The sequence below is a fragment of the Lytechinus variegatus genome, chromosome 3, assembly GCF_018143015.1.
Source record: "Lytechinus variegatus isolate NC3 chromosome 3, Lvar_3.0, whole genome shotgun sequence".
Classification (NCBI taxonomy): Eukaryota; Metazoa; Echinodermata; class Echinoidea; order Temnopleuroida; family Toxopneustidae; genus Lytechinus; species Lytechinus variegatus.
The window spans coordinates 52,179,539-52,197,866 of record NC_054742.1 but is presented as its reverse complement, the minus strand read 5'-3'; the positions used below and the strand labels follow the sequence as shown (position 1 = coordinate 52,197,866).

At 35.6% G+C, this 18,328-nt stretch overlaps 1 protein-coding gene across 1 annotated transcript in view; it reads left to right on the top strand.

Annotated features, from left to right (window-relative positions):
• Positions 1 to 18,328, top strand: part of LOC121411318 (rho guanine nucleotide exchange factor 3-like) — a 52,140-nt gene that overhangs the window by 17,040 nt on the left and 16,772 nt on the right. Inside the window, exon 7 of the mRNA XM_041603980.1 lies at positions 5,595 to 5,690. Coding sequence (XP_041459914.1) covers positions 5,595 to 5,690 — 96 coding nt within the window. The remainder of the gene's footprint in view (positions 1 to 5,594; positions 5,691 to 18,328) is intronic.

The window sequence follows — 18,328 nt, the reverse complement described above, 5'->3', positions numbered from 1 at the left end:
ACTCTGGATGATGCAGACGGCCCTATGGAGGTAAAAAGAAATGCAGCTCAGAAAGTATGGATCAGGGACATGGCATATCTATTCAATGTTTCTTATGAAGCTATAGGAAACCCAGCCTGGTTGACCCATAAATTTGACAGTGTACTTTTGATGGTTTCCCTTAATTACAATGACCTCAATTTATAGAATTTCAAACATGTTTGAAAGAAAGACAAGCAAATTTGCTCTACTTAAAATAGTTTATCTTTCTATTTAAAGCACATTTTTTTTTATAAAAGCTCTTTAATCTGCTGGTTAAGGTGCATTATCTCTGTTAACATGCTATTTTAATCTGCAATTTGTTAATAGCAGTGTATGCATGTACAATTTAAGTTTAGTATTTGACAAAAAGATTATGAAGCACAGTAACCCAAATAGTTTTCCGAGGACAACCTGCAGATATCTATTTGAAATTGAAACCTTATCAAAATTGCAAGCTTTTTTTATCCAAAGAATTATACAGTCCTGAGTAGGCCTACACATACATGTACAACAAAATTTGGTTATGAAACACAGAAAATTATTATTGAAAGAATAAAAGATGTGATCAGAGTTCCATGAAAGTGCTCATTGTATCCAGGGTCTTGTGGGTGGGTGTTTAAGGGTGTATTCAGTGATATACATGGACATTTACTTTGTAAAGGAACAAAATTCATTCATCAAAACCCCCTGCAAGTTTAGTTTTCAGAATTATCTAAAAACGATTCATCAAGGAGGCTAAGTATGTACATGACATGTACCATGTGAGGTACTACACACTTTAATATTCCCTTTGAAGCTAGGAAAGGTTGTGATTGGCATGGTATGAATGGAACTGGGAAAAACTTCCTTGCTGAAATTAAGCAGTGAACTTCTCTACCCCACGAGTGAAGATTATGAAAGGGACAAAGTTTTCTTCTAAGGGGATTGAATGATATTTTTTTCGACATCAATCATTCACCTCTATATTTTATCTTCTTTTATAAAAAATAAAATTGCAAACAAATACTTGGGACAATATGCATGCATGTATGCAGGGTATAAGTCACACGTTAGATACACAGGATTGAAATACAATCAATCAATCAGCATTGAACCTGATAAGCCTGTGCATGTGTATGATGATACTATGGTAAACGTGTTACTTAGTTTATTATCGGATCCCCGAGTCCCTCATATTGATGGAGAGCTGCCAACCCTAAGGATTACTGTTTTAACAATTCACATTGACCAATAATTGATACTACATGTATGTGGGCTGATGTAAGAGTCAGGATTGGTTACAAAGGGTACTGCAGTTTGATAGGCCTGTTCTCATCAGTCCAAGATTTCTTGAAGACATTATGAACCATCAGCCCCTCCCCCCTCCCCTTAAAGCACTACCTCAAGTACTCAGATCAGTAACCTTGAGGTGATTACACAACAATATCTTTAAATGGATGGATCAAGTTAACTTTTATGCTTTTGACAGTCGGAATTAAGGTACATCACATCTGTTGTGTATCATCTACACTATGCACATTTTAATAGTCAGATGGAATATCAATATTAAACTTTGTAACATTTGAGGACTTCATAATTTGTGTGTTTTCTAATGTTTTGTATTTCCACTCCCAAAGTTCAATATGATGTACATCCATTGGAATAAAACGTTTATTGTAATGCAGGTTAGAGTTCATTCAAATTATCTAAACCATCCTCATTATGGTTTATAAGGAAAGAATGCTATCTCGTACAGTTGCCTAGATCCTGCCAATAATTAGCCTTTCAAAAATTGTGAATGAATAGACAAATAAAAGGAAGGAAATGCAATACGTCTTCAGTACTCACTCAATTAAAAGAATTACTCCAACTGAGTGACAGTGCTAGTGACAAGAATTACCGAGTGACTAAATATAGGCCTGCAGTACCTCCTTTTTTGCTTTGCATTCATGGTTAGTTTTCAAATAGGAAAATCTGTTGCCATATCTTGTCAATTTTTTTTGTGATGCGTAGTGTAATATCAAGGAATAAAGCCAATACTATTAAGAGAAATGCTTTAAAATAATCCAGTAGCAGTAGATTGCAATATAACCTATACTACAATCTATCAGGGAAAATAATTTACAGAGATCCACAGTAGACTGTTGATAACTTCAGTGATAGTTGGAATAAATGATAGAACAAAATTAAAATGTTTTTATAAAGGATGTCCTTTTTGTCCCAACACTGTACGCGTTTAGAGTCCGATTTGCGCGAGGTGTAGAAGGTGGGGTCGTACTAAACCAAATGATGTGTAAAGGAAAAACAGACTGGACCGAAGGACCCGTGATATAACAATAAAATATTCCTGTACTTGTTTAGGGTTCATTTCAGGGAATATGTGCCAAGAGTATGGATTTGTTTCCAATACAGGTTAAGGGTACGTTTTCACACGCCAATACTTGTTAAGGGGTGCATTTTCAGAATATGGAAAATACATGTACATGTACGTGTTAAGGGTGCTTTTGGAGACCCCATGGTCGCGCATGGTATCCACTCGTCAATTGAAGAAATTACATGTGATTTAATAGTTTTTGGACTTAAAGGGGAAGTTCACCCTGAAGAAAACTTTGTTGTAAAAATAGCAGAAAAAATAGTAAAAAATATTGGTGAAGGTTTGAGGAAAATCTGTTAAAGAGTAAGAAAGTTATTAGAGTTCAAAATTTTGGGTTTGTGACGTCATAAACGAGCAGCTGCCCCATGTGTTATGTAATATAAAATGTATGAATTTCAAATTTTGTATGGTTCCTGATGACTTCATTTTGTTTTCTTTTCATGATCGGGTATGAAATGATTTGTCAATTGATATACAAAGTTACAGTGAAAACCATTTTCAATTTTCTGAGAAAATGACATTTCATTGATTTTTTTTTACCATTCGCTATGTAGGAATGCTGCTCGCATATGACGTTACAAATCAAATAATTGAAATTCTAATAACTTTTTAATTATTTGATGAATTTTTCTCAAACCTTCAGCAATATTTTTTATTATTTTTTCTGCTATTTTTAAAATAAACTTTTTATCAGGGTGAACTTCCCCTTTAATGCAAATCAGACACATGTGGTTGATTCTATTTTCAAATGTTCACTTTTGGCCAATCTTTCTATGTGCCAAGTGTGAACATTTTATATCTTTCAACTGTTTGACATACATAAGGACTAAGGTCTTCAAATATATTATTCAATTTCAATGCGAAGAGTAACATTGAGTTGGGCCACTTCCGAGAGTGCGTAGAAGTTTAGAACAGATTCTCCCCATGTTTTAGGAGGCTAGTCAATGATTCGATAACGTGAGAAAATCTTGTAAACAATCCGGTGTCTGGTCCCAACTTAGCGCAGACCACTTCCTACCTGCAGCCAGCGTCCTGTTCAAGGAAGTCACCCGGACATAATCAATCTTAAGGGATATCTGCAAGTATTTAATACAACTCACCTTGAATGAGCTCTTTTTCATGCCCTTTGAAGGCTCTATTGCAGAAGTGGATTAGAAAAAATGGTAAAATTGAGATAACATCATTCAAACCGTAGGAAAGGATAATTTAATTCTTCAGAGCTCACCTTGATAAAAGTTTGCTTGTAAGAGACCGATATTTCATTTATCAGTTTGGGCGATACATCAAAGCCAGCTAGGAGAGCAGTGGGTTGTAATATACATGTATTCTATGTAATTAATAAATACAGTCTTTATGATGATGATTTTATATCTTTAAAATAAAACTGAGAGACACATGTAGAAAAGATCAGGTTTCCTAATATCTCACCTAAAATCTTCAATTCTGTTGCATGCAGTTAAATAGGTTCTAACTTTAGTTTCTGTGAAATCGTATTCTCATTGCCAGCCCATCAGTAAACATTTTCTTCTCTGTAAATGCAATAGAATAATGGACAATAATCAGCATGTTGTTGACTCTATAGCTACATGTATATATGAAACGCATTGTAACTTAAAGAACTTTAGCTGATGATGTAATGGACAATCTTACAAATAATATTTTGAAAAATTATTATGTTTACAGATAAGTCATGAACTTTTGACGTCCTCAGAGAACGTCATTCTACTGAGACATGACTTTTGTGATTTTGTTAACTGCATGTAGACGTCAATGTGCTCTTCAAAACACAATTTACAATTGTTGGTCTTGTTGTTTTCCCAAATGAACGCATATTATTTGAAGGTACATGTAGATGCGTACCTGTGCTAGAAGCATCAATTAGAAATGAGAACTGTGACATCAGGTTAGCCAACAAAACAGGAAAGCTATCAACAAACCTTGTGAACCCACATGTTGTTATCGACGTCAATACGTGTGTTGGGAAATATACAGGGACATGGATTTCCTATTATTTTCTAACCACAGGGTATTGTTTTTGTGCAGGAATATCTCATAAATTTGGGGTTGATTGGTGGTTGTTATCAGTAGTGTGGCGGGTAAAAGTACTTCAATATCACCAAAATGTTCAATACCCTTTTCATAAACCCATCCTCCAATTAGCCGCCTAAGAGTAATGCGGATAATTCAATAAAAATTGCGTTCACAAACTCCGAAAATAATCCGCACTATTTTTACGAGCGCCTGTCCTGAAAAAGGCGGATAATCGTCATGACAACTGGACACGCCCCCTCCGATGCGGTGGTGTTGGAAAAGGGTAACCTTGTGACCGCACCATGGCAATTATCCGCCTTAATTGAGTCACCCTTAATTGAGCCAGGCAGATTTCCTAATGATATTTACTATGAATGTAACATGGTGTCCTTCACTAGCAAGCTTGGACGTTATGAAAACATGGTATAACAAAATTGAGGATTAGAGGTACATGTACATAAAGTTATGTACAAAAAAGAACCATGGTAAAACTGCAAACGAATGAAGATTTTTATTAGTAAAAAGTACTAAGTTTGATCTGATGAATTAATGAACATTGTTTTATTCCATGATATGTTTGGGCTCAATACATGTATTTGTATGAATGCACCTTAAAGTTTAGTCAATGTTGTTTTAGTAGTTTTGGGGCTATTAGGAATTAATGACTTAATTGTCCTGCATTATGCAAACACCTTTATGAGGTAGGCTTTAAAATGAAAGCAAGTGATTTATATATGAATGACAAGACTGGGAATTTGTTTGTTTTTGCATCAAAGAAAGACAATCCAATGCATATTTCTAGACACCTTAAAACTGAGTTAGCTAGAAATAACATTACATACATGTAGATCCAAAAGGATTGATGCTACATGTACAGTATCTAGATTCAGGAGTCTTTTATACTGAAACAACTTTTGTCCTTTTTGTCTTATATTAATTTAGATAAGAAGGACAGTGTAATATTTTTAGAAATTTATGTAAGCCAGAAGTAACTTTCTGGAACTAAATAACTGATTGCATTATAAATAATTGCCTGACCTTAACATTTTGGTACAATTGGTATTTCAATTTTGATCATTGGGTCAACACGTTCATGGCCTAGTTACGTGCAGAACCAAATCTTATCCTCTTGCCCATTATTCAAAATCCATTTATATAAATTGTATTGTATTATTTTTGCCATCTACAGGGCAACAAACGGAACCGGTCCCTGGTCAGGGTCGGCTCTCTGGCCAATATCCTTTCACCTGTGTCATCGGTCAAAAAAGTTGGACAGGCCATCCAGGTAAGCTGGCTATTTCATGTAAATGGTGGATTTTTGTTTGAGGAGGGGGTGGGGCTGAGATGGAATTCACCTTGTACATACAGCATATAGAAATCATATGTGTTTTATTATGCGTTCATCTTCTTCTGTCATAATGCTTTGATGTCAGTAAGACCCAAATCATAAATCTTTCCTGGACCTATCCATGTTCGACGATGGGCCGCTGCAGACAGAATTGCATTTTATAAGCCCAACCAAAATTTAAAAAATCAAGCACAAATCCGTGAAATATGCATTTCATTAATCAAGTTACATTTGAATTTTTGAGTTGCATTTATTCTGAACTCTCTCTGTATTACTGGCCCCTCTTTCATCAGCTGATCTAGATATATAGTTGTCATAATTAGGGATCAGTTGCTAATGGGATATTTGTTGGAGCGACTATCTGATCGTACATTCAGCTGACCTTTAAATTATGTTTTAATGATCCCTCCTCTGCTCATTATAAATTTTTACAAGATGTAAGACACTGTTCTCATTACACTTTCTAAAACTGGCTTATTGAAAACCGTTTCAGGAAACCAGTTTAGAAGATAGCTTTGCTAGCGTTCCCATTTAATCACCTGAAAGTGGTTTTCAAAACCACTTCAAGTAAAGCAGTTTTGTTGCTATGGGCACAATCTCAGTGGGGTGACATGTTTCCTGCAAAATATGAAACTGCAGCGTAGGCATTCCATATATAGTGTGTGGAGTAGTGGGCTTGAAATGTGCGAAGATCGCTGTGTCCTCATGCTAAAACCAGTCTAATGAGGCAAAGCGATCTTGAAAACTACATCGCAAGGTGGTTTTCTGAATGGGTTTTGAAGATCGCTTTCCAGACCGCTTTGACCATTCTCATTACATGTTAAACTAGTTTCCAACAAACTAGTTTTCAATAAACTAGTTTTAGGGCGTTAGTGAGAATGCTGAATCTATCTGACATTTTAGAAAGTGTTCACTCATCTAAAGTTTTTTGTCAATATCCACAATATCTCATCTTATTGGGGAAAAATGTATGTCACTGGAGTTGATAACCAATAAAATTTACTGGTAGATCTACATGTATAAAGGTTTAACAAAGTTTTGTACTATCATGTATGAGTGCTCTTAGATACATGTATAGTGCCTCCCTATTTTATGATTATGGGTGAGTTAACTTTTTTTGTCATGTTTAAAGATTAAGATAAGGGAAATTGAATCGCAATACAAACCTTGATCGATCATCGAGATATCTATTTGACAGGTGTTTTTTTTTTATGCCCCAGCAGACGAAGTCCGGAGGGGGCATTAAGCGTTGCCCCTGTGCGTCCGTCCGTCCCCCACTTGGTTTCCACGCAATAACTTGAAAAATATATAATGGATTTTTTAAAAATCTCAGTGTGTAGGTAGATGACACCAAAATACAGGCTTAGTTCGAATTCGGAGTCCGCAGGTCAAAGGTCACAGCTCAATAAATATGCGAATTGGTTCCCACGCAATAACTCAAAAAATTTTAAATGGATTTAAAAAATATTTGGTGTGTAGGTAGACGACACCAAAATATAGGCCAAGTTCGAATTCGGAGTCTGCAGGTCAAAGGTCACAGCTCATTACATATGCAAATTGATTTCCACGCAATAACTCAAAAAATATTTAATGGATTTTCAAAAATTTTGGTGTGTATGTAGATGACACCAAAATACAGGCTAAGATCAAATTTGGAGTCCATAGGTCAAAGGTAACAGCTCATTAAATATGCGAGTAGGTTTCTGCGCAATAACATGAAAAATGTTAAATGGATTAAAAAAAATTTTGGTGTGTCAGTATATGACACCAAAATACAGGCAAACTTCAAATTCAGAGTCCACAGGCAAAAGGTCACAGCTCATCAAACATGCAAGTTGGTTTTTGTGCAATAACTAAAAAAATATTTAATACATTTTAAAAATTTTGGGTGTGTAGGTAGCAAAATACAGGCTACATAGTTTGAATTAAGAGTCCACAGGTCACAGCGCATTATGCGAATTGGTTCAAAGGTCTAAATTTGTTCATTATAGAATATAGATGCACATTAGTTTCTGCTCTATTAAAGTTCAATCATATTGAATGAATTTTTGATCATGTTAAGCGGGGGTGTCTGTGTCCTTTGGACACGTCAATTTTCTAGTTTTACCTTGATATGAGAGCATTCAAACTTATCTCCATGTCTAATTGACCTCTATCCTACCTTGATACAACAAGAAATCCTGCAAGTTTACCCTTCTCCATGTCAAATTGAATTCTATCTTACTTTGATACAACATGAAACCCTTCTCCATGTCAAATTGACCTATATCTTACTTTGATACAACATGAAACCCTTCTCCATGTCAAATTGACCTATATCTTACTTTGATACAACAAGAAACCCTTCTCCATGTCAAATTAGGTGGTTTCAGACCGCCTCGAAGTTCGCCAGTTCCAGGTATTCTCTGATCGGGAAATTTACCCCGATCAGAATATACCAGGTATTTTGGTAATGTGAAAACAAACTACGCGTAATTTCCCCGAAAGAAAATACCCGCTAAATAGTAGGTACTTGGCGAAATTACAAGAACTTTTGTGGGGATTTTTCCAAGGTCGCAGGTATTTTGGCGATGTGAAAGCAAATTACGGGAACTTTTAGCCCAGCGTGTCGTTGGGCGCGGCGGTGTGGGTGGCTGCTGGGCTAGTGATTTTGAATCTCGCGCCTTGCCTGCTTATCAGACCATACTGCGCATGCTCGTAACTTCGGGAACTTATCCCGAAGGATGTGTTTCAGGGTGGTATGAATGCAGGAATAATTAACAAGTATTTTTTAGCCTTAAAAAGTTCTCGTAATTTAACGGGGATTCTTGTGATCGAGGCGGTTTGAAACCACCTATTGACCTCTATCTTACTTTGATACAACGTGAAACCCTTCTCCATGTCAAATCGACCTCTATCTTACTTTGATACAACATGAAACCCTTCTCCATGTCAAATTGACCTGTATCGTACTTTGATACAACATGAAACCCTGCAAGTTTACCATTCAAACAGATTATCTGTGGAACCCTTACAAGCCTTCAGGTCATTATGGAGCTTGCAGGTTTCAGCAAGAAATCTTTGAAAAAATCGGTAAGATACCATTTTCGGTATTCAGTAGATATTGTAAATTTGATAAAACGAAGAAAGGAAAGAAAAACTACTATTAAATAAAAAAAAGGTCTTTTGAGTGTTCTCAATCATTTCACATTAAGTGCATGAGAATTGGGGGCTTAGACCCGTGTTACATGTACTTCTTGAAATTGGTGGCCCAGGGCCAGCCTTAGTCCAGTTGCCATCTTGACGAGAATTAAGAGGAACTAGATTTTAATTCGTCATGCGGACGAATTAGGTGGTCTGTTCTTATTCTCGCCATCATGATTACTATTACCATGTTCATGCAGATCAATCTTCATGACAACGGAATGTTCATTATGGATGGAATACTTGTGAAAGACGGGAGATGATAAAGCACTGTAAAAGGGTCTCACATATGAAAATACATGTGATATGAAAAAAGTAGTTATATAATCTGTTTTATCTTGCTAAATTTTAACTTTTATCCCTTTTAATTGTCATAAAGGATCATGTACGAGGTGGTAAAAGAAGAAAAAGAAAAAAAATCATGTTGTTTACCCCAGGAATCGAACCTGCGCCCCCCGAGAACACAAGTCAAGTGCGTTATCCACTGAGCCACGATATTCCCCATAGAGATAACGCATAAGCAAATTTGAGAATTACAATTCCAATTTTGCAAGCGAAATAAGGGCATGATCCCGGCATCTGATCAAAAAATGGAGGGAATACTTGCGAAAGCTCAGAATCTCAGCTACAACATTCTAAAAGCTCAGGGAAAACTGACAAGAAAAAATGGAGATATGGCTCACGAAATAGAGGAATGTCGAATCTAGTTTTGAGAAAAAGTCATGTCCCATAGAGATTACACGCAAAATGAGGAAAAATGACATGCCTTTTTTATTTGCAATTTTTCAGGATGATCCGTTTATTAAAATGAAAAATAAAGGCAATAACTCATGAAGAGTAAGACCTAAGCTACATCATTTCGGAAATTGACCAATATTCACGGAGTTAGAGCCTAATTTGTATGATTATTATGATGTCATAACAAGGAAAATGGATATTTTGACTTCCGACGCCATTTTGATGATGTCATGGTCAAATTGAGGGACAATGGTGACATGAAATCAAATCTACAACTCATACTCTATCGATACATGAAAAAAAAATTGGGGGTCAATGGACTATTAAAAAAACTACAGTGAATTTAAAATAGGCATGTTTTTGCCCATATATGGCCTATAGTGAGAGCTCGCGCGCACATGTGCTGCAAAGTTTAACGGGTGTTAATTTCGTTATTATTGGTCGTAGAGAGCTAAATTGGGTATCAAATTGCTCAGAATTATGTTATCAATGCAATGATAAAAAAAAAACGGTGTTTCTGCTTGCGTTAAGGCATTACGCGAGGAAACGCGCGTAACGCCTTAACGCGCAAATTTTTGAAATGCTTAAAATGACCTGAAACGTACCCAAAAAATTTTATAGGCCATTTGGAGCATTTTTTTAGCTTTGACGCGCGCGTACGTGTGCGTCATGACCTTTACATGACCTTTGATGACATTGACAGTTGACCCTTGACCTGAAGTTAATGTGATGTAAATATTGTTAATTTTTGATAATTGATAATGAAGATATGATCAAATTAAGAATTTTACAAAATGGCGCGTAGGTGACGTCATCATGACCGTATGACCTTGAAAAAATTTGTATGCCATCTCTATGATAGACTCTCTATATATAACAAAATAATCAGCAAAATTGATTCAGCCAATTTCGAGAAAAGTTGGCGACAAACATAGTTGCGAAAAATAAATAATAAATAAATAAATAATAAAGAAAATTCTGACGAAATTAAGAGGTGATCTGTCAAAGACAGACCACCTAATTAGCTTCGCGAACGGACCTGGTCTGTAAATGTGCTTGTTTACATCGCATAATTTTTCCTCCCCTATTCGGATCTCGGATGGATATGTCGAGCTTCAGAAATGAAAGAATGGGACATGATTTTTTTTGTTTGATTTCAACATGATTTTTATCGGTTTATTATCTTCTCTCTATAAATCAAATATACAATAACAATAGGTCTCCCAAGCAAATCACTGTAGGCCTACATGTATAATCACTCATCTAGCTTTTTGGATGTATTGTAGGTTGGTGATTATTGTACCGACGTTCTCCTTCCTCCTCTTCTTCCTATTCTCCTTCTTGCTTGCGTTTCGTTTTCTCCTTTTTCTTCTTCTCCTCTTCTTTCTTCTCCTTTATCCCTTTCTTCTTCTTGTTCGTCACACTTTTCATCTCTCTTTCCTTTATCTGGAAATTTGCGCTGTGACGTGATTTGTCACAGCCGTGAACAGACCGATATGGGTTTGAGGTAGGTTTGCATTTACATCTGCAAATCAGTGGACTGGAGCCAGCCTGAGGCCTGCCTGAGACTACCTCTTTAGGTGGTTTCTGCGAGGTTCACTAAAAGGTGGTCGTAGGTTTGTTTAGGATGTTTACATATATTCTTTCCTAGCCGGGGCCAAAGATTTTCTAGATGTAACAGGGGTTTTAGATGATAGATGAGAATATTAAAATCCGATAAAAAGAGATGTGTCCATGCAAACTGTGCCTACATAATTTTATGATTTTGTACAAGTACAGTACATGTTTGATAATGTGAAAATAGACTTGATAGAAGCATGGACCTAGTAGGTCCATGATAGAAGCTGTTTGGTAGGACCTTCATGATCAGGCTTGGAAAGTTCTCATTATTGACATGAATGTACATGTATTTATAAAGCTTATTTTGCATCCACTTTTTAGTCTTTCTTTGAGACTCAATTACTCAACTCATATCGCAGTTGGACGTGGCCTTTAACATTTTTTTTTTAATCTTGAAAGCTTTCTTGTAACTATTTTTGACCTGCCATTACACATATTGAATGAGCTTTGACTCTATTGTTAGCCATTATTGGTAAGGTCTTGCCCATTAATGGGGATCATGTGCTGGCAGATTGCAATGTTTCTAGCCTAGGCAGCTTAAATAATGAGAAATGATCACTAATGATACAGTGGCTGGCTGTTTTAAGAATAATTAACCTACATGTATAGCTGGTTTTATTTGAGTTCACTTTGCCATTGACAGATCTTTGTGATATCTGTCCAAAACCCAAGAAGTGGTAAGGACTATTTAAAAGGCCAAGGGATTGGGTGTAAAGATAATTATTAAGCTCATTCAGGCGTTGAGCTTACCATGGCATGTCTGGTGTCCCTGTTTAATCAAAATTTAGCTCTACAATATGAATTTCTATATGCCAGATTATAGTATTCATCCTATCTTATGGTGAGAAACATTCCAGTATGATTTTTCAGGTTTTGATTAATTACTTCGAAGATTGAAAGATGAAATACTCATGGAAAATCCCACAGATTTTGCATCTTTCCCCAAATCCTGGGACAGATAGATCTATGTTCTTACATGAAAAATAAAAGAATACCCGGTAGTTTAAAGAGCTTTCAAGCTTATCAGCATTCCACGCAGTGAATTTCACCATTGTGTGAAATTGTGTAAATTGCTCTCATTTCTTTATTTCTGCATCATTTGTGTTTACACTTGGTACAAATAACCATTACGTAAAACCACATGTGAGGAAGGTCAATTATCATATTTCATAATTTATCGATCGTGATATTAGGCAAGATTCGTGGTTCGTGAACTATCTTGTAATCACATTTTGCCAGAATAAATGCTTTTCATAGCAAACCAATCTTTTCTATCGCACTTTTAATTTGTTTCTTTGAGTTTACTGCTATCAGAGTGATGCTGCATCATTCATTGGAAAATATCAAATAAAATTACATTTCTCATTTAAAAGAAACAGACCTGGATGATCAACATGAATTAAATCTATGGAGTTTGATGTATGTACATGTATGGAAGAAGAAAAAGAAATGGGGGGGGGCTTGGTAGGAAATGGTATTGAATGAAGACTGTTATCACAATGTCATAATAATGCTTAATTGTAGGTCATTGTCTAGACTAATCCAACCACTTCAACCCTGTCTTCCTGTCTTCTGCCATAATATTTCCAGGAACCTTGAAACTACTTTCATTTTCCAATCAAGGACTTGGAGTAGGCCTATAGGCCTACAGTGTGCATATATGTCACATGCTTTTACTTGTTCCGAATTCAATGTCAAACGTTTTCAGTGGACCCTACCCCCCTCCAATCCAACTTGATTAAAGTAAAGGGTATAACTATAATACATTCATGAGTCATAGATAAAATTTAGGGAGCAGCTCTGGTGCAAGTAATTTTGGAAGGAAATGTGTGGTGGTATGACCCGACAATGTATCACTTGCTCTTGCTGTGAATGTATTTTTATTCCAAGGACTTTGAAATTCATGTAAAAGCATACGTGTCAACAATGATAGTAGAAAGAAGTAGAGCTCAACATAGTATGTATGCCGAGATTGTAATGTATAGTAGATTCTTCAGAGAGTACCTAAGAGTTGGGATGGAATGGAGGCCGTGCATGCCATACTGATTGTTCATAACTTCATATTACTTGCAATATCACGGATTAAATCAATTATTTGCTATCCAAATAAGCCCACATCCCATGGGATATTTCTTAAAAGCCCTTTTCACTTTTTCCCATGTGTGCTGTTATTCACATGTGAAAAGTTCCCTTGCCCTAAAGGTGGTTGGCCTTTCAAATTAGAGACATGTATCTTCAAGTGTTTTTTTTTAATCATTATTGTTAAAAGATTCCTGTCCCTTATTACTTGTCTTGTACATAAATATATCTTCTTCACCGTACCCCTTCCTTCACAGTGTTTCATTTTATAAAGATTTTATCTGGTTGCACCTTATCATTGTCTCAAGTTCATCCTCTGTTATCGGGGTCATTGACCATGCATTGTGGTAATACAGTAGAAAGTGCCAAATAGATTACTTTCTCATTTCCATGCCGGCAAATTTCCTTCACAAAAATGGCACAGTGTACTGATTCTTCATTTTTGAAATACAAAATAAAAGTTTATTATCTTGTTTTCAAAAGAAAGTCTTCATTCAATACACTAATACTCATAGTGTATCAAATATTACTTTTTGCGGGCGCGTCGTGGTCTAGTGGTTCTGACTCTCGCCTTTCAAACAAAGGGTCGTGGGTTCGAATCCTAACCATGGCGTGTTTTCCTTCAAGAAATTTATCCGCAATGTGCTGCACTCGACCCAGGTGAGGTGAATGGGTACCCGGCAGGATTAATTCCTTGCATGCAATGAGCGCCGGTGATGGCAGCTCGAGTTAAAGCCGGGGTAATAATAGCAGCGCTTTGTTTCCTCAGGCAAAAGGCACTTTATTAATACCGCTATTATAATTATTATTATTAGTATTATTTTTGCAGCAGTTCAAGTGGTCATACCAGGGAGCTGGGAGGTCATACATGTACACTCATATGTATTCAGTATGTCTGTGAAGCGTTTTATTTCATTTTTTTTCTTTTGTGTAATTTGTACTTGATGGTCAGTGTTATTTAGGTCAGACAGGTGTATATTGCAAATACTTGTGGAATTAATGCTTTAATATTTTTTTTATTCACCTTGGGTTGGTTTAGATACATTAAACTTCAAATGGGCTCATTCACATTCTACAATAAAAATAAAAATCAAATTGTGATTTATTTTTACTTTTAAAGATATTCTATGACATGATCAATTGAGATACTGTAAATAGTGAACACTTGCAGGTTGAAGGGTTGTCCTGGGCCCCGTCTTACAAAGAGTTGTGATTGATCCAATCAATCGCAACTATGGAAAGCCAGCAAAGTCAACATATTAAATGCATGTTTGTTTAAAAAAAATCTAGATATGAATGTATATCCATAAGTTCATTCATTTCTTGACAATTTGGCATAGTCTCCTTTGTTTACAAAGGACATTTTGCAAATTTCCTGTAGAAAAAATTATGACACAGATGGATTTCCATGGAGTTACAATTGATTGGATCAATCGTAAGTCTTTGTGAGACAGGGCCCAGATTGGACATGAGTGAGCAACTGATTCTACAGCCTGGTCGCTCAGGAATGTATGATGGGATAGGAAGAATTGATTTTGAAATAGGATTTATTTTGTGCTAGAGCTGTATACGGCCAACACACAAGAGTTTCCACCCCAAAAATGATAGAAAATAGGACAGTTAGAATTGCTATTGACTTCATGTAAATGCACTTACCTGCACACAAACAGAAGGTATTTTATGATTACCCCTTACTTTTCTTGCTGTTGAATTACATCCTTGCAATTCACTCCTCATCGACAAATTAGTTTATTGTCTCACTTTATTAACGCCCCATCCTGTTACAAGTCTCGACTAATAAATTAAGCCCAAGTAAAAAAAAAATGTAGGCCCTATTAAATTGTTAGCCTTCCTTTCAAATTGCTGATTTATTGCAACTTGAGTTCTGTCTGGAAGTCTTGCAATCTTTCTCCTGCTTTTATCAAAAGAGCTGATAGAATGATTCTTCCTTCAATTTCAAGTTTTATTTACAGCATTTTGTGGGGAATTGTCTACATTGCTTTTGATCCATTATTACCAATTATGTTCTCCACGTATACTGGTTTTGATGTTATTCCAGTGAACATTAAAACCTTTGATTAATGTTCCACTCTTCAAAATCGTTCCCCACTTCTTCTGGTTATAAAATGCCCAGGGTTCCAAGTTACTTTTTATTATTAACATATCCCCAATTTAGGCTTTATAAATCCTGAGATCACAGTGACAATTTAATTCAAACTAAATGAAATTTTACAAAGTTAAGCATTTTGGAGATCAAAATAATGTGATATTGATAATGATGTCACAAGTATAAAACCCATTTATTTTAATTATGAGTCAAATTACACATATTTTGATTTTTGCTCCAAGAAAGACAATAGTTTACTTCCTTAGGCCTAGTGTGGGCATTCTGTGTAGAATGAAGATTTCATGGAATATAAAAATGTAATACCAGCCTACTCCTATGAAAATGAACAATGCAATATTTTAAAAGTATAATATATGTTTTATTTTGTGTTTGGTGGCAATGTTTAAACATGTGATGTGTATATGTACGCGCCCTCGCTATTTTTTAGATGTGTCTTAAAAAACACAAAAAAAATTGATATTTTTTCCTTTTAGTAACTGAGGTCGGGGCTTTGTGAGAACAAAAAAAAACCCAACATTTTTTTGCCCTTGGCATAAAAAAATGGGGGAAGCAGTTTAGGGGAATAGCTTTAAAACTTTTTTCTCCATGAAATGCAATTCCCAAGCCCCACCCCCCATATATATTTTCCGAAGTAGTCGAACTGATCATGCTATCATTCAATTCATGTCCAAAAATCAGGTCGCTGTATTCGAACAGTCAAGGACGGTCCTCTTTGCTGAGAAATGTAGCTCATTAGTACACCACTGTTGGGTATTCCTTACATGTTAAATTGGGAGAGTGCGCACGATTAGTGAAAAAGATTTGAAGTGTTTCTTGGGAATGTTACATTACCTTGAGAGTACCTGAAAGTCAACATGCCTTGAATTGTCTCCTCTCTCTCAACTGTCAAGTGTGATTATGATGCCAGTAAAGTTGATGGCTTTGTTGGAGTCTCTGTAATTGACACTGGACTGAAACTTCTCTTTCCCTCAGCATCCGGGAGAGGCAGGTTCCTCCAGGGTTTCTTTTTCATACTAAAACTTAATTGGGGAAAGAGAGTACCAGGAAGTACTAGTTAGTTTAATTCCCATTTTCTTTTATATTTCTGTACTAATTTACATGTAATTCCCATTGTAATTTTAATCCGATTCATTTGTTATTCAAAATTTATTATCTTGTACATAAATAGGCTTAATTATGTCTTCTGCATTCCTATGTTTTTAATTTTGTAGACCATCTGTTTACAATGTAGAATTGCTGAAATATAGAGGCTCCTCTTTAGTAAAATAGAGTACTTGAAATATTCCTGATTTCAAGAAGTGACAGATGCGAGCACAATCAAAAGAAAGAAAGTTAATTTTGAGGTTCTCACTTTCAAAGATTCATGTCTCAATATCAAACCCTTGAAGGGATGCTCCAGGCTGAAAATATATATTTGTAAAATAAATAGAGCAAAAATGTTGAACATTTCATCAAAATCGGATAAATATAAATGAAGTTATTGAACTTTAAGATTTATGTATATTTTTTATAACAGATATGCATCTTGTCAGGAATATTCATTAGGTGGGCTGATGATGTCACATCCCCCCTTTCCTTTTTCTTATATATGCTATTACATGAAATAATAATTGTTTCATTTTTTTCATACATGTGTATGATGTGTCTTAATTATGATGAAATAAGTTCCAACATAGATAACTCAGTGACCAATTATTTTAGTTCTTGGTAGAAAATTTTTGAATAAACCTAATTTCGTATAATAAAATACAAAAGAACAAGTGGGGAAGTGACATCATCAGCCCACCAATATTCATGCAGACATGCCCAGAACTGTTTAACCAGAATAATGCATATCTTTAAAATGCAATAACTTTGATATTTGTTATCCGATTTTGATGAAATTATCAGTATTTTGCTATTTTACTCTTATTTATTGAGATATAGACACATGTATCTCTTGCATGGAGCATCCCTTTATTCCATAATGGTTGAATGAATTTTATGTCATGAGATTGGAAGTATTCAACAGAGCTCTATTTTCACTTGCGTATGTATGATGCGCAATATTTATGGTAGCAGTGAGGTTATAGGGAGTAGGAAGACACCCATCACTTTGCAAACATATATAATTCAACTTCACACTGCATTTTTTTTTCTCAAAAAGTGACAGATCATAGTCGATTGAACCATGGAGGTAGAAAGAAATATGCAAAAAGGATATGATACACACTAATAGCTCCTATGGCATCATTGCGCATATTATGCCTATACGTGATGCAAAGTGGCTCAGTTTGGGGATTTCCAAGAAGTTAATTCAGTGGTGCACTGGAAATGTATGTGAAATCTGTCAGCTGTCTGGTTGTGAAAACAGAAAATCCTCTTTAGCTGTATTTTCTCTTATCAATAATTATCATTATGGTCTAAACTCTAAAACTTTGTGAGGTTCAAAATGTTAATGAAGGATGTCCAAAAACTAAAGAAAAAAAGAAGGAAAAATACATGTTTTCATTTTCTACTGTCACTTTTTAAAATCGGGGACGGTAGGTGAGAATCACCATAAAAAAAATGAACATCATCTTTCTGAAACCACTTACAAGTTGCATTTTAGCAACATGGTATAGGCAAGGAGTTACTCCTTGGTATAGGCCTCCATGCCCAAACATTACTTGTCCCTAGCCCTAGATGGTACAATATTTTCTGATATTTTCCAGTTTCTGGAAATCGGCCTATAGATGTATGATTGAGTTGTAATATGTTTGAGTTCAAACTGTTAGGTTTCGATGAAACTAAATGCCAACATCATTGGTCTTCTTCAGTCATATCCCAATTCCCAGAAATAAAACCA